We start from the raw sequence: 23,691 nt of genomic DNA, 5'->3' as shown, positions 1-23,691 counted from the left end.
AGAATGAGGCTAAAGAATGGGGAGCGGTTGCTTATTATGAGCAGAATGTGCAACTAGGTTGAACTTGAATGTCTGGAAATGAAAAGAGGTGACAGTAGCACATTTTGAGAATAACTAACAGTGCTGAATAGTGCATGAATGGGGAAGAAAGGGTAAGCTCAGGGTCATGTATGTCACCAGAAGGAAAGCTGGGGGTTAAAAGATGGGAATGTATAAAAGAGTGAACCTTGTGGTGAGCAATGTCCATGATTAACTGTGCAAATATCAGAAATCTCTTTCATGAACCAGAACAAATGTATGACACTATAACTAGAATTTAATAATAGAGGGGGCATACAGGGAAAAAATACACCCATTGCAAACTATATACTACAGTTAGTAGTATTTTAACATTCTTTCTTCAACAGTAACAGATGTGCTATACCAATACTATCAGTCAACAACAGAGGAGGGTGGTGGTTAGGGATATGGAAGGATTTGAGTTCCCTTTTTTCGTCTTTTTTCTTTTCTAGAGCATTGAAAATGTTTGTGGTGATGGATGCACAGCTGTATGATGGTACCGGGAGCAACTGATTGTACACTGGATCTCTGGATAATTGTATAGTATGTGAACAATCGCAATTTAAAAAAAAACTACTATTGGAACAATAATTACCAAGAGGGGCAAAGAGTTGCTAGAGTTTTCCAGTAGTGCCACGTCCAAATTAAAATCTTTTGAATGGATTAAAACAAAATATACTTATGTACACTCCCCTTTGTAGCAGTCCTCCCTACCCTAGTCCCATTCATTCAATAGCTTCTCCAGTGGAAGAGTAACGCTTTATTTCCATTCAGCAGGTAGCACATTTAAATATATACGCAAATTCATCAAAATTACAAAATATTTGTAAAATGAGATTTCAAAGGACCAAAGTAAAATAACCTACCATTTTAGAACCCAAAATAAAAGGAATGAAAATTATGAAGGTCGTTATGCACAGTTCTAGCAGAACTATAAACAAAAGGAAATGATAAATGAAAGCTTAGGCACAAATTTTGAATTCTGGATGAATTAACCACAGATTGAGTCATAAATGAAGCATTTGTTCATAGGGGAAAACAATGACTATATTTTCTGATGTCATCATTTATTGACTAATTGTAAAAGAAGTAAATTTAGACTCTAATGCATATATAATCTTGATTTCCATGAAAATATTTTCTTGAGAGCAAGAGGAGAAATTATACACACAATATACTATACACAGGCTGACACCCCCTTCTAAATTGCAAGGTAAAGTTAGATGAAACGCTTAACACTGTGTGGGAAACTGAGTCTTTCATGTTGCCTGAGGCATATCTAGGGTGGTGGCTTAGAACGCTGAGCCGCAGGCCTGCATAGAATGTCATGCAGGCCCGCCCTGTAAAGATGTGTGTCTTGTGACCATTGTCTCAAACCTAGATTGTATACACCTGTTATAAGTCTTGTGACTATGATGATGATATACACCTGATGTAAGTCTTGTGACTATGATGACGCTATACACCTGATGTAAGTCTTGTGACTATGATGACGACGCTTCTGTAAACACCTGATGTAAATGCACCTGATGTAAACATAGGTATCTGGTGGGCTCTCCCGAGCCCGAGGATCTCTAGCATATGCACGTGATCTGCTCTAATAAATAGCTGGAGCAACTCGGCATTATCGTCCACTTAGCCCAAGAGGCAAGTGGGCCCCCTGCTCCCTGGATACTTAGCTTTGTGTCTGTGTCTCATTCCTGCGTCGCCCTGTCAGCAATAACACTGATCATCAGATCATAAGCAATTTCACAAAAATCTTCCTGCCCTTTATGGAAAACAAACCAGTTATACTATTTTAAGATACTTCTCAGGGAACAAGCTTCCCAAGTGGTGGTGGGTTTCAAATCCATATTGAATTACTAGTAATTATTTACCTCCTTTATATACCATACCATGTAATTAAAAGAAATAGGTACATTTTAAAAATAGTTGCCATTCCCCACCTACTATCTGCTAGGTAACAAGAATGTGGTATCTTTTGTGAGCTGCTTTACATGTCATCCTTGAATATCAGTTTATGAATCTGTTGCATTAAGATGCTGTCACATAGATTAAATTAAATCCATAGGTAACACAACATTAACAAAGGTACTCTCAGCATTTTCATTATTTATCTTTAAAACCCTATCAAAAAAAATCCTCTATATTCTATTCTCAAATTAATTGCAGTCATGTAAGGAATAAACATGAAAATCAGTATTAATTTCTTTGTAATTCAGCAAAATCCCTCCTTTTCTGAATTTCTCCCTTTCTTAACTTCTTTACTTTGGCTAAAGAAGACAGTATTCTTCTAGTCTATATATTTATTTAAACACCCCCTAAAAACTGTTATCTATATTTTATTCATTTTTTAAGATCTATCTCAAATGTTACTTTTGCTATAAAACAGTCACAGCCATTGTGGGGAACCAGGGCCCAGGCCCCCTCCTCTCCACAGTGAAAGTGAGTTATTTCATGTAGCTGCCTACCTGACCTGGACAGAAGTTAAAGGTCATCAGACCTCCCGGGGCTGGGGGTGGGGGGATATAAAAATGATATCTTAAATAAAGCATTAAAACTTCCCTTCGCTGATCACTGTTGATAACAGATCTCCACATCCCTGTGTCACAAGACCCTGCGGAAACTGTTTTCACACCTTATGGAAATGTCTTTATCCTAACCCTTATAAACCATCCTCCGGCACCCACCCCCTCTTTGTGGAGCAATACTTCCATCTTTCCTGGCCAGCTGCCACCGTGGAACCATCTGTCCTGTTCGTAAGTCCCATTAAATTCATGTCTAACTCTGCCTGGCGTGTTCTTCGGTCTTGGGGCTGAGCTGGGTTGGAATACACAGAGAAGGAATTAGTTAATCCTCCCTCTATAATTGCAGAATATGTTCCTCTTGATTACATCTCACTCCAGGGCCACTATATCCTTTGTGTAGGTTGTATGTGAATAGCAGTCCCTAGGTGTGTGACAACATGTGTGACCATTCCGTGTGAGCCCTGTCTTTCCTGGATTTGTAATGTTAGGTAAATGTTTCTCTCTCAAAAGAATGCTTCCAAAATAGGAAGTCATGTTCATGTCAGCAAAGTGCTCAGCAAGCAATTGTTTCAAGGAACAGTCTCCTTTCTGCCACTGAAATGTCTCTAAGAATTACCCTTCTTTAATCAATTTCACTTGCACTACTTGTCTAGCAAATTATCACCTTAAGTTTTGATTAAAACATTATTTTACAATGTTATAATCTGTGCAACATTAACAGATGGCTGTGAAAAAAGAGTTCTTGGGTCAACTAAATTTGGGAGCTGCTGCACTGAGTGTAGTTTTCTTTACTATAGGACTTCTCAGAGGTTTTCTATGCTAAGAAATCGCTGCTGTTACCCCGGAAGGGATATACCCCATTGACTTCAAGAGAGTTCATTTCTAGATTCTCTACCTCTTCCTCATTTGGAAAAAAGATAAATAAACCCTATCACTTAGGCCCTTGTGTTACTTAAGGTTTGGAATGAACAAGATGGGGAAGTTGCTTATAAAGGGAGTCAAACAGCTCTGCTTCAACAAGTGTAAAAGCTTCACAGCAGGTGAAGTTTGCTCTTTCAACTAAGTTTGTTTGCCCTTACTGAGTCATAAGACAAAAGAAATTAACATCCCATTTACTTGATTACCTTTCCCAGTCTGTATTTTGCCAATAGCTTTTTTTCCATAGGAAATAGTGTTTTCACCCATGCCGAAATAAAACATATCTTCTACCTCCATTTACTATAAAATAGTTGTTTTCAGTGTGGGAAGTTCAGCAGTCTAGGGGATGTTTTAGAAATGTATGAAGGTGTTTTGTTTGATTCAATGATTGAGTGTCACTACTTGCATTTATTGCTTAGGATTAGAGATTCAAGAGGTCCTGTGATGATGAATAGGAGAGTCCTGCAAAATGAGGTATGTCATTCATGTAGGTGAAAATCCTGTTTATAAGTATCTGGGCATAAAATCTAATTCTGTTTTACATATAAATGAAAATTATTTTTGCATTTTTGCATAGTTGTAATTACACACAGACAGTTCCAGGAATGAAACCACTGAAATGAAAGAAAGATTAAATTATGTTTTGTTTGAAACTTTACCAAGAGTTTTTCACTATTTCAGAAAATCATAGCCCCAACAGCAATGCTGCTTGTAGCATTTAGTATAGATCTGTACAAGTCTATCTGTAGCTCTCACATAGCTATAGCTCAATAGTCACCATAGTCACAGCTACTGTATACATCTCACTACTTCATTATATCTTCTAATGTAGCCATTTACATATTGAAATACATTATATACCTTAATTGTTTTTATTTATCCTTTATGATATATTTAAGATATTATATATTTTGAAATTATATGTATATGTAGGTTATATTATTTTTTTATTTTCTTTCTGGGGTAGTTAAGGGAATATCATAAAATATATTTTATATAAAAGGGCACTGGCATGCTGGGTGAAATTAGGGTATGAAAGAAAAAAAGAAAGGTTTTTGTGATTGGGAGTCAAATGGACTAGGCATTGGCTTTAACAGGGTTAGGAATCACTAATCTAGAACGTAACACTTTCATTCAAAACAGGGGTGGAGGTAGACAAGTTAAGGAAACGGGGAGCATGGCCCTCTTTTTCACTCAGCTTATATGTTTCCATACTTCTGAGGAAATATACCTTTAACAGGTCTCAGTTTTTACCATTGCACAGAGCCCCCACTGTTCTATTATTCCATATCAACAGAAAATGATAAAAATACTAGAACCTAAAAAGAACAGTAACACACAGCCACTGCCACCACAGCTCCTCATGAGCCTTTGAACTTGTCAACTTCCACAGAGATGAGGTCATCTTCATTCTCAATCATGACATTAAACTCTCTGTATTATATATCACCCTCCACTGGATAACAGAATTTTTAAAAAATACTTACCTCAGTAGTAGTTCCAATGTCAGCAGATGGGCTACAAGTGCTGGTATCTGGAGGAGCTGTGCCCACACTACTTCTGACTGGAGAGCTGGGGACAGGCCCTACTGCAGTCTCTGGACAGGGTGAAGATAGGCTGAAATTGCCTCGCTTCTGAATCTTATTCCAGACCTTATTCATAATATCAGTTAGCTCATATAAGAGCTGGACCTGAACAGAATTAAAAAAAAAAACAAACAAAAAAAAACATGGAAATCAAATCTCTCAACTACTAGCTAAAATTCACAAAAATATTAAATATGAAAAAATTTAAAACAAGTCTGGGGAAACAAGAATTTACCAATGCATCATCACTGATGATATTTTATGGACATCATTCTCACGAGAAGAGAACAAGAATTCACACAAACTTACAATTAAGCGTTTTATCATAACTTGAGGTAGAAATAGATGTAATGAATATACTCAGACTTGAAATTTCCTACATACTCACACTAATATTTTATAATCTATCCACTAGTTTTTTGTGTGGGAAAATGAGGCTAATATAAGAACAGTTATTATGGAATAGATTCACTTTAACATATGAATAAAAGAACGAACACAAAAAAACATGTCTTATACCTCAGGATCAGAATTAGAGTCAAATCCATCACAGTAAATATAATTGTTTAGTGAAATAAGAAATAATTATCATTCTTATTTCTGAATGACTTCCATACCTAAATGGTCTCTAGTTTTCTGATGAATAAATCTGAATTTGGATTTCTTGCCCAGCAAAGTAAATTGAAAAAGAATGATATAACATAGGCTATGAAAGGAAAATGTAACATATGAGACTTTTCTATAGATAAAGAACATAAACCATCCAACCTACTATTCCTCTGGGATATGTCATTCCAATATTCAGAGAAAAAACTGTTTAACTTGCACAATGTTTGACTAAGTTCTAAGATATTTACACAAGATTTCATAAATAAGCATTAATCATGGAATTTGTATGACAACATATTGCCATATACTGTATAAAACAAGCCCAGGGTAAAAAATGCAAACACAATATATAAGCAAATCCACAGCTGGATACCATATTCTGTTTGCCATTAAAAAATAAAAAAAAAAGGAAAGAAATTCTCATATTTATAAAACGTTTCAGCCCCAGGACACATCCAGATGATGAAGCTGGCTTCTTATGTGGGCAGAACAGATGCATAAAAACACTGTTGTCAATCCTTATTTGATATAAAACAGTACTTGGGTGTATAGTTTTCTCCTGTTTTTTTGTGTGACGAAGTCTCAAATCTCAGGTTGTAGCTCTTTCGGTTAAAAAATAATCTAACGTCCAGAGATCTTACACAAAGCTTCTTATGAAAATTTTAATTCAAATTAACTTGTTCTTTGTAATCATGAGTAAGTTTTCTCTAAAGACAAAAAAATTTTCTTGTTCTCAACCAATTTTTTTTTTAAAAAAGATTATTTTGTTTTTCATAAACAATTAGAACTAATAAGGAAAGCACAGACCAAAGAAAATAGGTATTTCTAAATACTTCTATGGGCATAAGATTTAAGCCCTTATAGAAATGCTCCTTTTTCATGGCTATTTCTAATTGTCTTTAACTATCACTATTACATGTACCAAGTACATGGTGTATTTAAAGTACCAAGCAAACAATGACATAAAATTTAAACATATTTTTATTCTCAAAGAAGAATGTTGCTAACACAGAGCTCAGACTTACAAATTGTGAGGTTAAAAAAAAAAAAAAGGCAAAAAATTTGAGGATAAATGTTTAACTTTTATCCTTCAATCTGGCCTGAAAGACTATGTCAATTAAAGCTACAATGAGCTACCACTTACCCACCTATTAAAAGGTCTTACATTAGGAATCTCGACCATACCTAGTATTGGGAAGATGTGGAGCAACTCTCATTCACTGCTGGTTGGAATGTAAAATTTGGGAAACAATTTGGTAGTTTCTGAAAATGTTAGACATATATCTACCATATGACCTAACCATTCCATTCCTAAGTAATTCCTCAAGAAAAATGAAAGCCTATGTCCATATTAAGCTTTATTTGTAATACCCCCAAACTGGAGAAACCCAAATGTCCATCAACAAGTGAATGAACAAGTTGGAGTATATCCATACAAGGGAAGTGATTCATGCCTCACCATGGATAAATCTTAAAATAAGTATGCAGAAATGAAAGAAGCTAGGCAAAAAGAAAAAAAAAAAAAAGAAAAGAAAAGAAAAGAAAGAGTATGACTATATGATTCCATTTATACAGAATCCTAGAAAATGACTAATAATCTATAATGACAGAATCAGTGCTGGCCTGGGAATGGGGCATGTGGGGAGGCATGAGAGGGAGGATAACAAAGGGCACAAAGAAATTTTTGAGGGTGATAAATGCATTCACTAAACTGGACAATTAAATTGTGCAGTTATTGTATGTTAAGTATACTTCAATAAAACGGGTTTTTTAAAAATCTCTAAAAATTGAGCTTTATATGGGTTATATACCAAGCTGATTATCATTACTATCTTATACTGTCATATTTTATGTTTTAAAATTGTTTTCATATGCATTGTTTCATTTAATCTATAGCCATTCAGAAAAAAAAGACTTAATTGGACAAGAGTGACTGACAAAAGCCTCAAGGAGATACATTCCCAAAAGACAATATTTAGGTGGACGCAAAAGCCCCTTCCAGGAAAAGAACATCATGAGCAAAAGCCAAGCACATGGAATGATCAAGAAATGATCTACTGGCAATGAAGAATCCTATCCACTAAGGGAGAGTGGGGGGGCTTATTTTACAGGGCATTATAGATAGAGTTAGATAGAACAGTAAAGGAACAAGAAAAAACCCTGGACAAAAATGATAGTGGAAACAAAGGAGGAATAGGATTTCACCAAGCAATTAAGGTTCAGTGTTAAACAGTGCAGAGAGCACCAAGAGAAGACAGATTTTAGAAGGCTATTTTATATGTAATGCAGGTTACTAATCATTAGAGTAAGGTCACAAAAAGTAGTATTTGCCAAAACAAAGTTTTCTTATAGAGCATTGCATTTACCTAGCTTAAGTTTGTTTAAAAGATAAAAATAATACATGGCTAGTTTTTAAAAAGCACCTACCATGTTCCAGGCACTGTGTCAGGAACTTGTTATATATATCTTTTAAATTTCACCACTACTTTGTAGGATAGGTGATTTCCAACAATTTAATAAACGAGGAAACAGGAGCTTAGAGAAATTAAAAATGAGTGAGTGAGTGGTGGAAGGATACCCAGTTTCGTCTGAATTCAAAGCTTGTTTTCTTACACAGTAAAGCCAAATCCCATTGCCTTGGTGTACAGTGATCAACATAATTTATCTCAGCAATGGATGGGAAAGGAGCATAAAACCATTCTTTCTCTGGTCCTCTCCCACACACTTAAAGCCCAGAAATTCAAAGCCAGTTTTATGTTCCTGAGAATGCCTATATGAAGTAAAAATACATCAATTTATTGGTCAAGGGAAAGCTGAGGTTTATTTTATTAAAGAGAAGATTCTACAGTCTCATTTAATTTTGGAATCAACACAATTTTTAGGGCCTAAGAAACTGGAGTCTGAAGCCATTAAGGGGAATTAGGTGACATTGGTAAAATAGGATAAGAAAAGTTTGTGGAAAACACTCCTAGGAACCAAAGCCCTTGAATTTTCAACCAGGTTAAATATTTATAGCATCTAAAACCTTTGAATGGCCATGGGAGTTGCAAGGCTAACATGACAGGTCAGGTTTCCTAAATGATTGATGCAGATGCCTACAACAGTGTCTGACACAACCATGAATTTGCTGAGTCTGTCCCGCATAAAGGGTCTGTACTATATATTAAGGTATATAAACCACTTGAGGGCTCATAACTGAGCAAAAATGAATCAAATTCAGTACCGTTGTTCTAGTTTGCTAATGCTGCCAGAATGCAAAACACCAGAGATGGATTGGCTTTTATAAAAAGGGGGTTTATTTGGCTACACAGTTACAGTCTTAAGGCCATAAAGTGTCCAAAGTAACACATCAGTAATCGGGTACCTTCACTGGAGAATGGCCAGTGGCGTCCGGAAAACTGTTAGCTGGGAAGGCATGTGGCTGGCATCTGCTCCAAAGTTCTGGTTTCAAAATGGCTTTCTCCCAGGATGTTCCTCTCTAGCAAGCTTGCTCCTCTTCAAAATGTCACTCACAGCTGCACTGAGTTCCTTCTCTTTGAGTCAGCTCATTTATATGGCTCCACTGATCAAGGCCCACCCTGAATGGGTGGGGCCACACCTCCATGGAAATATCCTATCAGTTATCATCTACAGTTGGGTGGGGCGCACCTCCATGCAAACAACCTAATCCAAACGTTCCAACTTAATCCCCACTATTATGTCTGCCCCACAAGATTGCATCAAAGAATATGGCTTTTTCTGGGGGACATAGTACATTCAAACCGGCACATTCCACCCCCTGGACCCCAGAAAAACATATTCTTTCCAAATACAAAATACATTCACCCTACAATACCACAGAAACTTAAATCATTTCAGTAACAATAGTTAAGTACAAGATCCTATCAAAATCAAATATAGGCATGGTCAGTCCTAAGGCATACTTTTCCTTTAGCTATGGATCTGTGGACTTAGAACAAGTTATATGCTTCCAATATACAAAGGAGGGACATTCATAGGATAAACATTCCCATTGCCATAAGGAGAAACAGTAAGGAAAACAGGGTTAACAGGACCAAAACAGTTCCTAAAACCTGCAGGACAAACTCCATTAGATTTCAAAGTCTGAGAGTCATTAACAGAACAACGTTGCATCCCTGCGGCTTGAGAGAGCGGGAGTCTAATCCTTCCTAAGGGCCTTTGTGGCAGCCCTTTCCTCTACAAACACTTGGGTGAGTGCTCCAACATATCCACACACTGGGGAGACCACCTTCTTGGCCCCACCCTCTTCAAACATCGGGGCAGCTCCCGGATTCCCTTCCATCTCCAGGGCATATGCTCAACCCCTTCAGAACAGTGTGGTGGCAGCCAGGCTCTCCCCAATACCCTGGGAATGTGCTCCACTTTCTTTGGGACCTGGGGTGGCAAAGCGTTCCCTGAGCATGGAGGTGGAAGGCCCACCCTTGACCTCCAGGGCAAACTCACCCTTTCCATGTGTGTGGGCTGCTCCGCTCTCCCAGCCCACAACCTCTTGACTCCAGACCTCAACCTCCATGGTTTTGTCTTTGAAGAAAATTTTCCTTCAATTTGTTCCTTCTGTCTCCTCCAGTCCAGACTGGTAACGGCTCTGTCTATAAAGATCTTGCAAAAATTCTGTTGGCTTTGCATGAAGCACACAGGTGTCAAAGCCATCAGACAACAGGAGTTTCCACAAATCCTTTCTGCTTAACTCCTTTTCCAGTCTTGGCTTGTAGTGAAATGGCAGCTGGGTTCCATGATTTGTTACATCCTCATGTTGGGCTCTAGCTTCTGGGGATCCACCCGCTGGAAGCCCAGAGTTTTTCAGGCCATCAATTTCTGGTTTCTTTGAAACCAAGAGTTCATTTCTCAACTTATCTCTGTCCTCTCGCATTTTACTATAAGCTGCAAGGAGAAGCCAGGGTACATCCTCCACATGTAGTGTGGAGATCTCCTCAGCTAAGTATTCCAGGTTGTAGCTTTCAAATTTTTCCTTCCATCTGACACCAGGACTCAATTTTGCCAAATTCTCTGCCACTTTAAAACAAGGCTTGCCTCTCTTCCAGTTCACAATAACACATTCATCATTTCTGATGAAGACCTCATCAGAAGTATCTTTAGAGTCCATATTTCCACAAACAGTCTCTTCAAAGCAGTTTAGGCCTTTTCTATCAAGCTCCTCACAATGCTTACAAAGTCTTCCCCTTATCCATTTAAAAAGCCATTCCAACATGTTTGGTATTTGCAAACTCAGCAGCAAAAGCACCCCACTTCTCTGGTACCAAACTCTGTTCTAGTTTGCTAATGCTGCCAGAATACGGAACACCAGAGATGGATTGGCTTTTACAAAAAGGGGGTTTATTTGGCTACACAGTTACAGTCTTAAGGCCATAAAGTGTCCAAAGTAACACATCAGTAATCGGGTACCTTCACTGGAGGACAGCCAGTGGCATCCGGAAAATTTCTGTTAGCTGGGAAGGCATGTGGCTGGCATCTGCTCCAAAGTTCTGGTTTCAAAATGGCTTTCTCCCAGGACGTTCCTCTCTAGCAAGCTTGCTCCTCTTCAAAATGTCACTCACAGCTGCACTGAGTTCCTTCTTTTTGAGTCAGCTCATTTATATGGCTCCACTGATCAAGGCCCACCCTGAATGGGTGGGGCAACACCTCCATGGAAATATTCCATCAGTTATCATCTACAGTTGGGTGGGGCGCACCTCCATGCAAACAACCTAATCCAAACGTTCCAACTTAATCCCCACTATTATGTCTGCCCCACAAGATTGCATCAAAGAATATGGCTTTTTCTGGGGGACATAGTACATTCAAACCAGCACAACCGTGTACCTGGGGGTCAAACACTTGTGATGTCATTCTAACAGAAAAACAAAAGAAAGATAGTTAAATAGAAATTATTTCTGTAAAATACACCCAAAAAACTAACATACTGGCTACATTCAAAAGTCCCTATAAACCCTCAGAAAACAGTTTGATAATTCCAAAAAAAGTTAAAAATAAAATTACCATATTACCCAGCATCCACTTCTAGGTACATACCAAAAGAACTGAAAACAGAATTCAGATACTTGCATACCAATGTTCATAGCAGCATTATTCACAATACCCAAAAGGTGGCAACAACCCAAGTATCCATCAACAGATGAATGGGTGGATGAACAAAATGCAGTACATACATACAATAGAATATTAATCAGTCATAAAAAGGAATGAATCTCTGATACATGGTACAATACAGATGAACCTTGGAATCATTATGCTGGGTGAGATAAGCCAGACACAAATGGCAAATATTGTATGATTCCACTTATGTGAACTACATAGAAGAGGCAAATCACATAAAGCAGATTAGAGGTTACCAGGGGCAAGGGGGAGGTGTGAATGAGAGGTTACTCCTTAATGGGAACAGAGTTTTCTGTTTGGGGTGATGAAAAGATTTGCGTAATGGATAGTGGTGATGGTAGCACAACATTGTGTATGTAATTAATACCACTCAACTGTATACTTAAAAATTGTTCAAATGGAAAGGTTTTATGTTTTATATATATAAATATATTGCCACAATAAAAATGTTTAAGTCCATAAACCTTATGATAGTATATGCGAAACTAGGTAGGCATATACATTTTTCTGGGAAAAAGGTTCATAGCTTTTACTAGATTTTCAAAGAAGTCCATGAAATAAAATAGGGTAAGAACTATTGATCTATATCTTGTACTCACACCATATATTTTAAAAACCTTCCCAATAGATTAGTAAACAACCACTCACAAGAAAGAGGCTTATTTGGTGTCATTCATCCTAAAATAAAAAATAACAATAGTAAAAGAAATTTTAGGATCTTTTATGCACGTGTACATATGTATGCATATCCATGGTACTCTTCTTACTAAGGCAGGAAGCCCAGAAAATAAAAGGGAAATACAGATATTTTTCACAATGAGAGATTAAACATTTTGTATGGCAAAAGGTGCTATAAAGTTTAAACGCAAATAATTACATCACAGACACTGGGTTTGTGTTTCAACAGAATAAGACTCTTACATATGGCTAAGAAAAAGAAAATTGATCCAATAGAATAAATGGATAAATGATATGAATTGTTGATTCAAAAAAGAGTAAATTCATTGGCTAATAAACATTCAAAAAATGTTCACCCTTATTAGTAATCAGGAAAATAAAAATTAATATAAACAATACAAACTGTTAATTCACAAAAGCAAACTCAATTGAAAATAAATATTTCAAAAGATGCTCAACCATCTGGTATCACCTCCCTTCAGCATGAAAAACTTCCTTTAGCATTTCTTGAGGGACAGGTCTACTTAAAAAAGAAATAGATTATTTTATTTTCTTTTCGCTTTATTTAGTCTCCATTCTTAAAAGTTAGTTTTGTTTGAATCAGAATTCTTGGTTGATAGGTTTTATTTTTTTTCTTTAATTTTAGCAATTTAAAGATGTTGTTTGTCTAGCTTTCATAGTTTCTTATGAGAAATAAGCTGTTAATCAAATCTGTGCTCCCCAGTATGCAATGTGGCATTTTTCTCTTGATTCTTTCAAGATTTGCTCTATACGTGTGCCTTTCAACAGTTAGACTATGCATGATGTGTGTAGTCATGGACTTCTTGCTGTGTCTGTCTTATTCATCTTTCTTTCCCTGGTGTTTGACTTACAGATAAGCAAACAATGTTTGCTGAATTCACATTGGGAAAAAAATCAAGTCATTCACTGAAATTTTGACAGATTCAGAGGAAGTTTGGAAACAGGCTAAAGCAACCACTCACAATAAAGAGGTTTATTTGGAGTCTTAAGTCTTACCAGTGAAATTCAGGTGAGTCTGGCATATGAGGACATTATGGAGTACTAACCGTCCACCAAATCTTTGAGTAAATACTGATTATTCAAAGTGCTATATTTTACGACTTCACATCACCTCAGGAATACTTTCATAAGTCCCTAAGGGATGAGGACACTTGCAGAAAGCTCCAAGTAGCAGGGGTTACCCATCATATAGGGCTACATATAGGGATTGATCTACTGCTAAATATAAACTAAATAAAATGAACATTTCTAGTATTCCCAAAAGTTTCTTTCCTTTGTAGTCTTTCCCTATCCATTCCTCCTCCTTCCCTCTCCCTTCCCTGGCTATAGGCAACAACTGACCTGCTTTCTGTCACTATAAAGCATACCTCTTTTTATTGTACTTCACTTCATGGCACTTTGCAGATAGTGCATTTCTTACGAATCAAAGGTTAGTGCAACCCTGCACTGAGCAAATCTGTCGGCACCATTTTTCAACAGCATGTGCTCCTTTTATGCCTGTCGCATTTTAATTAAGGCATGTACATTTTTTTGACATAAGGCTATTGCACACTTAATAGACTACAGTATAGTTTAAACATAGCTTTTACATGCACTAGGAAACAAAAAACTGTGTAACTTGTTTTATTTCAGTGACCTGGAACCAAACCCACAGTATCTCCAAATTATGCCTGTAGAGTACTTTGCATGTTCTAAAATTGTATATAAACGGAAATATATAGTAAGTACTCTTTTTTTGCCTGGCTTTTTTTTGCTCAGCATAATGTTGCATTTACCAATAGTTCAGTCCTTTTTATGACTAAGTAGTATTCCATTGTGTGGACAGACCATAAATTGTTAAAGAATTCACATAATGATTAACATTTGGGTCATGTCCTATTTTTGGCTATTACAAACAAAACTGCTATATTTATCCATTTAAAAGTCTTTGTGTGGACATATATTATTTGTTTCCATTGTGGAAATATTTAGGAAGGAACTTTTTTAATTGTTTTCCAAAGTGGTTATATCATTTTTACATTGCTACCAGCACTGTATGAGAGTTGTAGTTATTCCACATCCTTGGTAAGTCTTTTTAATTTTGGCTAACCTAATAGGTGATAGTGGTATGTCTTCATGTTTTAGTTTTGAATATCTCTTAATGAGTTATTGACCATTAGTATACCTTATCTGGTGCAGTGTCTGTTCAAATCTTTTGCCCATTATTTGTTTTTTTTGTAATCTTATTTATTGTCATTTGCCTTCCTGTTATTGAGTACAAAGGGTTTTCCATATACTATCTTGGGTCCATTGTCTTATAAATATGTTGCAAACATCTTCTCCAAGTCTCTGCCTTTTTGCTATCTTAATGTGTCTTTCAAAGAGAAAATGTTTTTAACCTTGATTATGCCCAACATATCACTTTTATGTTTCATGCTTTTAGTTATCTAAAAGGAATATATATCATGACCAAGTAGAATTTATCCTAGTTATGTAAGGAATCTTGTCTACTTCAAGGTTTCAACGATTTCTTCCTATGTTTTCTCCTAGAAGCTTTTATTTTTAGGTTTATGCTGCATTTCCAACTAATTTTTGCCTGTACTGTAAGATAAGGTCAATGTTCCTTTTTTCTATTTAGATTGGCAGTCAATCCATCACTATTTGCTGAAAAGACTTTTCTTTCCCCATTGAATTCCCTTGATACCTTTACCAAAAAGTATGTCCTATGTATTATATGTAAGTCTAGTGCTAGATTATATTTTGTTCTATTGCTCTCTATGTCTATCTTTTCCCAAATACCAAACTGTCTTCATTTCTGTAGCTTTATAAAAAGCCTTGAAAACAGGTAAGGTAAGGTTTCTCACTTTGTCTTTTGCTATTCTAGGTCTTTTGCTTTTCCATTGAAATTTTTATAACCAGCATCACAATTTCTACAAAAAAGACTGCTGAAATTTTTATCAGGACTATTTTGGATCTTAGATTAATTTGGTGAGAATTGCCATCTTAACAGTATTGAACTTTCCAATCTATAAACATAAACTGTCTCTCCATTTTTTTTAGATGTTAAGTTCTCTCAGCAAATAATTTTTAGGGTAGAGGTCTTGGGTATCTTTTGTTAGGTTAATCCCTGTATGTATTTTGACATCATTTTATTTTCCAAATGTTTGCTGCTAGTATATAAAAATACAATTGATTTTTATATATTAACCTTATAGCCTACAACTCTGATAAATCTGTTCGTCAGATCTAGTAATAATTTCTTAGATTCCTCTGGGATTTTCTAAAAAAAATTTTATTGTGTTTAAATAGGGATAGTTTACTTCTTTCTTTCTCCTCTTTATGACTTTTACTTCTTTTGTTTGTCACAGTGCAATGGGGAGGACCTCCAGTATGACTCAGAATAGGCAGCAAAAGCAAGGATCCTTTGCTTTTTCCTGATCTTAAGTGGAAACAATTCAGTCTTTTACCACTCACTATGATACTGGTCTGTTGGTTTCTCATATATTCCCTTCTATCAGTTTGAGAAAACTGCTTACTATTTGTAATTTGCCTCAGCAAATTATAATTTTTTATCATGAATGGATGTTAAATTTTGTCAAATGTTTTACGTGCATCTCTTGAAATTTTCATATGATTTTTTCTCCTTTATTTTGTTAATATGGTAAATTATACTTAATCAACCTTGTATTTTTAGAATAAATTGTGCGTAGTCATGATATATATACATATTGTTAATTTACTTGCTAATATTTGGCTAAAATTTTTCATATTTATATTCATGAGGGATATTGTACTCTAATTTTCTTTTCTAAAGTCTTCTACAGGATTTGGTATCAGGGTTATGTTGGTCTCACAAAACAAGTTGAGTGGTGATCCTTCATCCTCTATTTCTGGAAAAAAATTTATGAAAATTTGCATTATTTTTTCCTCAAATGTTTGATAGAATTCAACCACTTGGCCCTTAAATTTTCTTTAGGGGAAAAATTTGATATCGTATTCATTTTCTTTAATAGATATAGGGCCATTCTGATTTTGTACCCTTTCTTTTGTCAATTTTGGTATCAATTTCTTTTTCAATGATTTTTTTCAATTTCATGTAAGTTGTATTTGTTGCGTAAAGTTGTTCATAGTATTCCCTTATTATCATTTTAATATCTATAGGATCTGTAATGATAACCCCCCTTTCTAAAATTCCTGATCATGGTGACTTGTGTTCTCTCATTCTCTTCTCACTCTCTCTTGCTTCAGTATAGTTTGGGGTTTGTAATTTTGTCAGTCTTTCCAAAGAATCAACTTAAGGTTTTGTTAATTTTCTCTTTTCTTTTCTCCCTCTCTTTTCGTTAATTCCTGCTTTTATCTTTATTATTTTCTTCTCACTTACTTTGGGTTTACCTTGTTCTTTTCTTAACTTCTTGAGGTGGAACTTTAAGTGAGTGATTTCAGAACTTTCTTCCTTTCTAATATAAGTTATGTCTCCTAAACATTGCTTTAGCTGTATCCCCTTTTTCATTGTCATTCAGTTCAAAATACTTTCTATTTTCCCAAGTGATTTTATCTTTGGCTCATAAATTATTTCGAAGTGTATAGCTTAATATCCAGATATGTATAGAGGTTTTCTAGATATTTGATTATTACTGATTTCTAATTTAGTTTGACTGTGGTCAGCAAATACATGTTTGATCCTCTTAAATGAAATAAGACCTGAAAAAAAAAAGTGTATTACACAGCTGTTGGAAATACTGTTCTACATCAATTAGATCAAGGTGGATTGATACTATTTTTTGTGTTTTCTTTATCTCCATTTTTGGGGGGGTAATTGTTTCATCAATTGCTGAGAGAGGTGGTAAAAATCTCCTACTATGATGTTGGAATTATTTATTTTTCCCTTCAATTCTGTTAATTTCTGTTTCATGTCCCTCTTTATCTCTGATAATATTCCTTTTCTTTATGCTTATTTTACCTGATATATAAGCAAGTTCAGCCTTCTTATGCTTTCTGTTTGTATGACATGTCTTTTTCTAGGAATTTACTTATAATCTATCAGTTTCCTCATATTTCAAGTTTGTTTCTTATAGGTGTATATGTATAGCAGAGTCTTGCATTTTCCACATTCTATAAATCTCTGGCTTTTAATTAGAGTGTATAGGCCAGGAGTCAGATTCTACAGTTGGGCCAGATAGTAAATATTTTAGGTTTTGAGAGTCACATTGTTCTCTATTGCAGCTATTCAATTCTGCCTTGGCAGCCTGAAAGCAATGAAACGCAATATGTAAAAAGTGGATGTGGGGAGGAGGGGCAAGACGGCAGCACAGACGTGTGGAATTTGGTTAGTTCCCTGAAGCAACTAATAAACAACCAGGAACAATTAGTAAATAATCTGGAACAACTGCTGGGGGACAACTGTGACTGTCCACACATCGTACACAAAACTGGATTGGGTGGGATGGTTAAGATCGCAGCATTAAATCTGTAAGTAAAAACTGCAGATCAGTCCTGGGAGCCTCCTACCCCCATGGCAGGCTGAGCTACAAGACTCACTGTGGGAGAAAGCAGCATTCTTGGAGCAAGAAAATATAGATTAGCCCAGCTCCAACTGGGGTTTTAATTAACAAATGAGGACAGCTGAATACAAGCTACAAACAAAAAACAAACCCATAACAAGCAGCAAAATACCCTGAGGTCACTCCCAGTGAAGAGGATGCGGGATGCTGACAGAAAAAAAAAATTAATTTACAAAAAAAAAAGAAGGAAAAATACAGAGGCTTTTAGTGACTGACCTTAGAGAGCCAGAAAACACCTGTACCCTGGGAAAGGGAACCCAGAAGACCAGGTGCTCTATCTGACCAACTAGCGAAACTGGGGAGCCATGGACTGGCTCTGAAAGGGGGCTCTCTCTCCCTTTTTCTCTCTCTCAACCCGAGTGGCTCAGTGGAGAGAGCCTCAGCCATTTTCAATTTGCAGCACTCTGACTCAGACAGTGTGGACTTAACAGAGTCAGAGAGACAAAGGAGCTTTTCAAATGCAGAAGATAACTCCCTAGGGTGTGTATCTTCCCTAAGAGGAAGGAGGTGGGGCCCAGCTATAAGACTGGCCTGCCCTTCAAAACTCAGAATCCAGGACCCAGGGGAAAAGAGTAAAAACAGAAACAAACTAAGCTGAGAACTAAAGGAGCCACACCTTCTTATACCAGTCAGGAGCGACATGCTGACAGGCGCCACCTGCTGGGCAGGTTAGGAAAAGCACAGCAGCTAGAGGCCCCACAGTGAAGAACACAATGGAGACATACAATAGCAGAATTCAAGAGGCAGAAGAAAACACTCAGGAACTGCAGAACAAGACACCTGAAATCCTACACACAAAAGAACAGATAGGAAAAAAGAATGGAAAAATATGAGCAACATCTCAGGGAACTGAATGACAACATGAAGTGCATGAGTGTACATGTCAATCTTCTAAGACACACCCTCAGGGAGACTTGACTCTGAATATAGTTCCATTAGAGACCTGAACCCGGTCTGTTCTGGGAAAATACTATTGACATAACCAAGGAAACCAGATGCCTAGACAAGGGAAAACTACATGTAATTACATTAGGAAATATGAAGATATGGCCTGGTCAAAGGAAGAAACTTACACCTCAATTAGGACACAGTTGAGATATTGTTTCAAATTAATGAAACAATCAATTAAAGATTTTCAAAAAATATGCTAAACCATATAAAAAACCAAGTCAACGAGTTGAGAGAAGATATGGCAAAAGAGATGAAGGATCTTGAGAAAACACTAGGTGAACATAAGGTAGAAATAGAAAGTTTGAAAAAACTACTGGCAGAATCTATGGAAATGAAAGGCACAACACAAGAGATGAAGAACACAATGGAGACATACAATAGCAGAATTCAAGAGGCAGAAGAAAACACTCAGGAACTGCAGAACAAGACACCTGAAAGCCTACACACAAAAGAACAGATAGGAAAAAAGAATGGGAAAATATGAGCAACATCTCAGGGAACTGAATGACAACATGAAGTGCATGAGTGTACACGTCATGGGTGTCCCAGAAGGAGAAGAGAACGTAAAAAGGGGCAGAAGCAATAACAGAGGAAATAATCAATGAAAATTTCCCATCTCTTATGAAAGACATAAAATTACAGATCCAAGAAGTGCAGCGTACCCCAAACAGAACAGATCTGAATAAACTGATGCCAAGATACTTAATAATCAGTTTATCAAACATCAAAGACAAAGAAAGAATCCTGAAAGCAGCAAGAGAAAAGCCATCCATCACATACAAAGGAAGCTTGATAAGACTATGTGTGGATTTCTCAGTAGAAACCATGGAGGCAAGAAGGAAGTGGGGTGATGTATTTAAGATACTGAAAGAGAAAAACCACCAAGCAAGAATCCTATATCCAGCAAAATTGTCCTTCAAATATGAGGGAGAGTTTAAAATATTCTCTGACAAACAGACAATGACCGAGTTTGTGAACAAGATACCTGCTCTACAGGAAATATTAAAGGGAGCACTACAGACAGATAGGAAAAGACAGGGGAGAGAGGTTTGGAACACAATTTTGGGTGATGGTAGCACAGCAATGTAAATACACTGAACAAAGAGGACTGTAAGTATGGCTGAAGAGGAAGGTTTGGAGCATGTGGAACACCAGAAGGAAAGAGGGAAAGATAGAGACTGGGACTGTATAACTCAGTGAAACCTAGAGTGCTCAACAATTGTGATAAAATGTACAAATATGTTTTTACATGAGGGAGAACAAATAAATGTCAACTTTGTAAGGTGTTAAGAATGGGGTGGTACTGGGGAAAAAGTACAATCAATGCAAACTAGAGACTACAATTAACAGAAACACTGTATTATGCTTCCTTTAATGTAACAAAGGCAATATACCAAAGCTAAATGCCTATAAGAGGGGGATATAAGGGACGGTATGGGCATAGCTGATATTGTCTCTTTTATTGTACTTTAGTATAATTACATCTTTCCTGTTGTTGTTTTTTAGCTGCCATGTTTTTTCTTTCCATTTCTTTTTCTTTTGTTTCTCTACCTCTTTGACTCTTCCTTCTTCTTTGTAGAAGAAATGGAGATGTCCTTATACAGCTGGTGGTGATGGTGGTGCATGCATAAATATATGATTATACAAGGAACTATCAATTGTCTACTTAGGATGGAATGTATGGTGGGTAAACAAAATCATCTTAAAAAACAAAAAACAAAACAAAAAAACAAACAAGCCGAAAAAAAGAAAAAAAAAACTGGTTGATGACGAAATCTTGAGGGCACAATATTGAGTGAAATAAGTCATGCACAAAGGACAAATATTGTGTGGTCTCACTGACATGAACTAATTATAATATGTAAACTCATAGAGATGAAATATAAGTTGTCAGGATATAGAACAAGGCTAAACAATGGGGAGCGGTTGCTTATTATGAACAGAATCTTTAACTAGGTTGAACTTAAGTGTTTGGAAATGGACAGAGGTGACAGTAGCCCGTTACTGTGAGAATAACTAACAGTGTTGAATGGTGTGTGAATGTGGTGGAAAGGGAAAGCTTAGAGTCACATATGTCACCAAAAGGAAGGTTGGAGGTTAAAATATGGGAATGTATAAAACAGTGAATCTTGTGGTATACAATGTCCATGATTAACTGTACAAATATTAGGAATCTCTTTCATGAACTAGAACAGTGTATGACACTATAACTAGAAGTTAATAATAGAGGGGTGTGATGGTTAGGTTCATGTGTCAACTTGGCCAGGTGATGGTACCCAGCTGTCTGGTCAAGCAAGCACTGGCTTAACCATTGCTGCCAGGATGTTTGTGGGTGGTTAATAAACCAACAGGCTGGTTTATTTAATCATCAGTCAATTGGCTGCAGCTGTGACTGATGACTCAATGAAGGGCACGTCTTCGACAATGAGAGAATGCAGTTGGCTGGATTTAATCCAATCAGTCAGTTGAAGACTTTTAAGCGAGACAGAGAGAGAACCTTCACTTCTTCTTTGGCTCATCAGCAAAGCGTTTCCTGAGGAGTTTGTTGAAGTTGCCAGTTCGTTTCCTGAGAAGTTTATCGAACATCTTCATTGGAGTCACCAGTTTGCTGACTGCCTTACGGAATTTGGACTCATGCATACCCACAGTTCCGTGAGTCACTTTTACAAACCTTATTTTCATAGATATCTCTCATTGATTCTGTTTCCCTAGAGAATTCTAAGTAATACAAAGGGTATATAGGGAAAAAATATACTTATTGCAAACTATGTACTACTGTTAGTATTTTAACATTCTTTCATGAGCAGTAACAAATGTACTATACCAAAACTATGTGTCAATAATGGAGGGGAGGGGTTGTTCTGGTTTGCTGACGGCTATCCTTTTGCAAAACACCAGAAATGGATTGGCTTTTATAAAGGGTGTTCATTTGGTTACAAAGTTACAGTCTTAAGACCACAAAGTGTCCAAGGTAAGGCATCAACAAAGGGTACCTTCACTGGAGAAAGGCCATCGGCATCCAGAAAACCTTTGTTAGCTGGGAAGGCACATGGCTGGCATCTTCTTGCTCCCAGGCTGCATTTCAAAATGGCATTCTCCAAAGTGTTGCTCTTGGGGAGTTTTGTCCTCTCTTAGCTGCAGCTGCTCTACAAAATGTTACTCTCAGTTGATGTGCATCTGGGTGTGTGTGGCTCTTTTTAAAATACTCCAGTGATCCAATAAAGACCCACCCTGAATGGGTGGGCCAACATCACCATGGAAATAATCCAATGAAAGGTCTCGTCCACAGTTGACTGAGTCACATCTCCAGAGAAAAACACTGAACCAATAGGTTCCAACCTAATCAACACTAATAAGCCTGCCCCCACAAGATTGCATCAAAGATAATGGCATTTTAAGGGACATAGTACATCCAAACTGGCACATTCCACCCCCTGGACCCCAAAATGATATGATCTTTCCAAATACAAGATACATTCGTCCCATTACAGTATCACAAAAACTTAATTCATTTAGTTACAATAGGTAAGTACAGATCTCATGAAAATCAGTTACAGGCATGGTCTGTCCTAAGGCAAAATTTCCCTCTAGCTGTGGACTTGTGAAACTCAGAACAGGTTATGTACTGCCAATGTACAAAGGCGTGACAATCATAGGATAAACACTTCCATTGCCATAAGGAGAAATGGAAAGGAAAATAGGGTTTAAGGGACCAAAACAATTCCTAAAACCTACAGGGCAAACTCCATTAGATTTCAAAGTCTAAGAGTCATTTATAGAATGATGTTTTTTATACTTGGGGCTTGAGAGAGTGGAAGTCCAACCCTTTCCAAGGGCCTACACTGTAGTCCTTTTCTCAACAAATGCTGGGGTGAGTGCTCCAACATATCCACACACTGGGGAGACTACCTTCTCGGCCCTATCCTCCTCAAACATTGGAGTGCCACCCGGACTCTGCCTCTCCAGGGCAAAGGCTCTCCTGTCTCCGAACAATGGGGTGGCAGCCAGGCTCTCCCCAATCCTTGGGGAATGTGCTCCACCCTCTCTGAGCCCTGGGGTGGCAGCACTCTTCCTGAGCAGCAAGATGGAAGGCCTGCCCTCTGCCTCCAGAGCAAACTCACACTTTCCACGTGCATGGGGTGCTCCATTCTCCCTGCCTGAGACCTTCTGACTCCAGATGTCAATTTCCATGGCTCTTTCCTTGAAGAAATTTTTCCTTCAATTTGTTCCTTTTCCATCTCCTCCAGTCCAGACCAGCGGTGGCTCTGTTTATACAGATTTCACAAAAATCTCGTTGACTTGGCATGAAGTTTGTAGGGGTCAAAACCTTCAGACAACAGAACTTTCCAAAAGCCTTTCGGATAACTCCATCTCCAATCCTGGCTTATACTGAAATGGTGATCGGGTTCCATGTTTGCTTAAATCCTCACATGGGGCTGTAGCCTCTGGGGTTTCACTTTCTGGAAGCCCAGAATCTTCTAAACCATCAATTTTTAGTTTCTTTGTACCCGAGAGTTCATTTCTCAGTTTATCTCTGTCCTGTTGCATCCCCCTTTTGGTCAAGAAGATATTTTCAATCCCACGATGCTGGGTCCAGATTCATCCCCGGGAGTCACATCTTGCATTGCCAGGGAGATTTACACCCCTGGGAGTTGGGTCTCATGC

General features: G+C 37.2%; 1 protein-coding gene across 10 annotated transcripts in view; it reads right to left on the bottom strand.

Annotated features, from left to right (window-relative positions):
- Positions 1–23,691, bottom strand: part of VPS13B (vacuolar protein sorting 13 homolog B) — a 1,017,676-nt gene that overhangs the window by 470,254 nt on the left and 523,731 nt on the right. For 9 of the 10 annotated variants that reach the window (XR_005211694.1, XM_037803400.1, XM_037803396.1 and 6 more), the window contains one exon: positions 4,994–5,197. Coding sequence is in view for 9 of the 10 variants with exons in the window: in XM_037803400.1 (XP_037659328.1) it covers positions 4,994–5,197 (204 nt within the window). In the remaining variant the exon portion in view is untranslated. Of the gene's footprint in view, positions 1–2,599; positions 2,881–4,993; positions 5,198–23,691 lie in introns of those variants that run through there. The other variant, XM_037803405.1, reaches the window with a different exon arrangement.

This window comes from Choloepus didactylus, chromosome 14, assembly GCF_015220235.1.
Source record: "Choloepus didactylus isolate mChoDid1 chromosome 14, mChoDid1.pri, whole genome shotgun sequence".
Classification (NCBI taxonomy): domain Eukaryota; kingdom Metazoa; phylum Chordata; class Mammalia; order Pilosa; family Megalonychidae; genus Choloepus; species Choloepus didactylus.
This window is presented reverse-complemented; position numbering and strand designations above follow the sequence as displayed.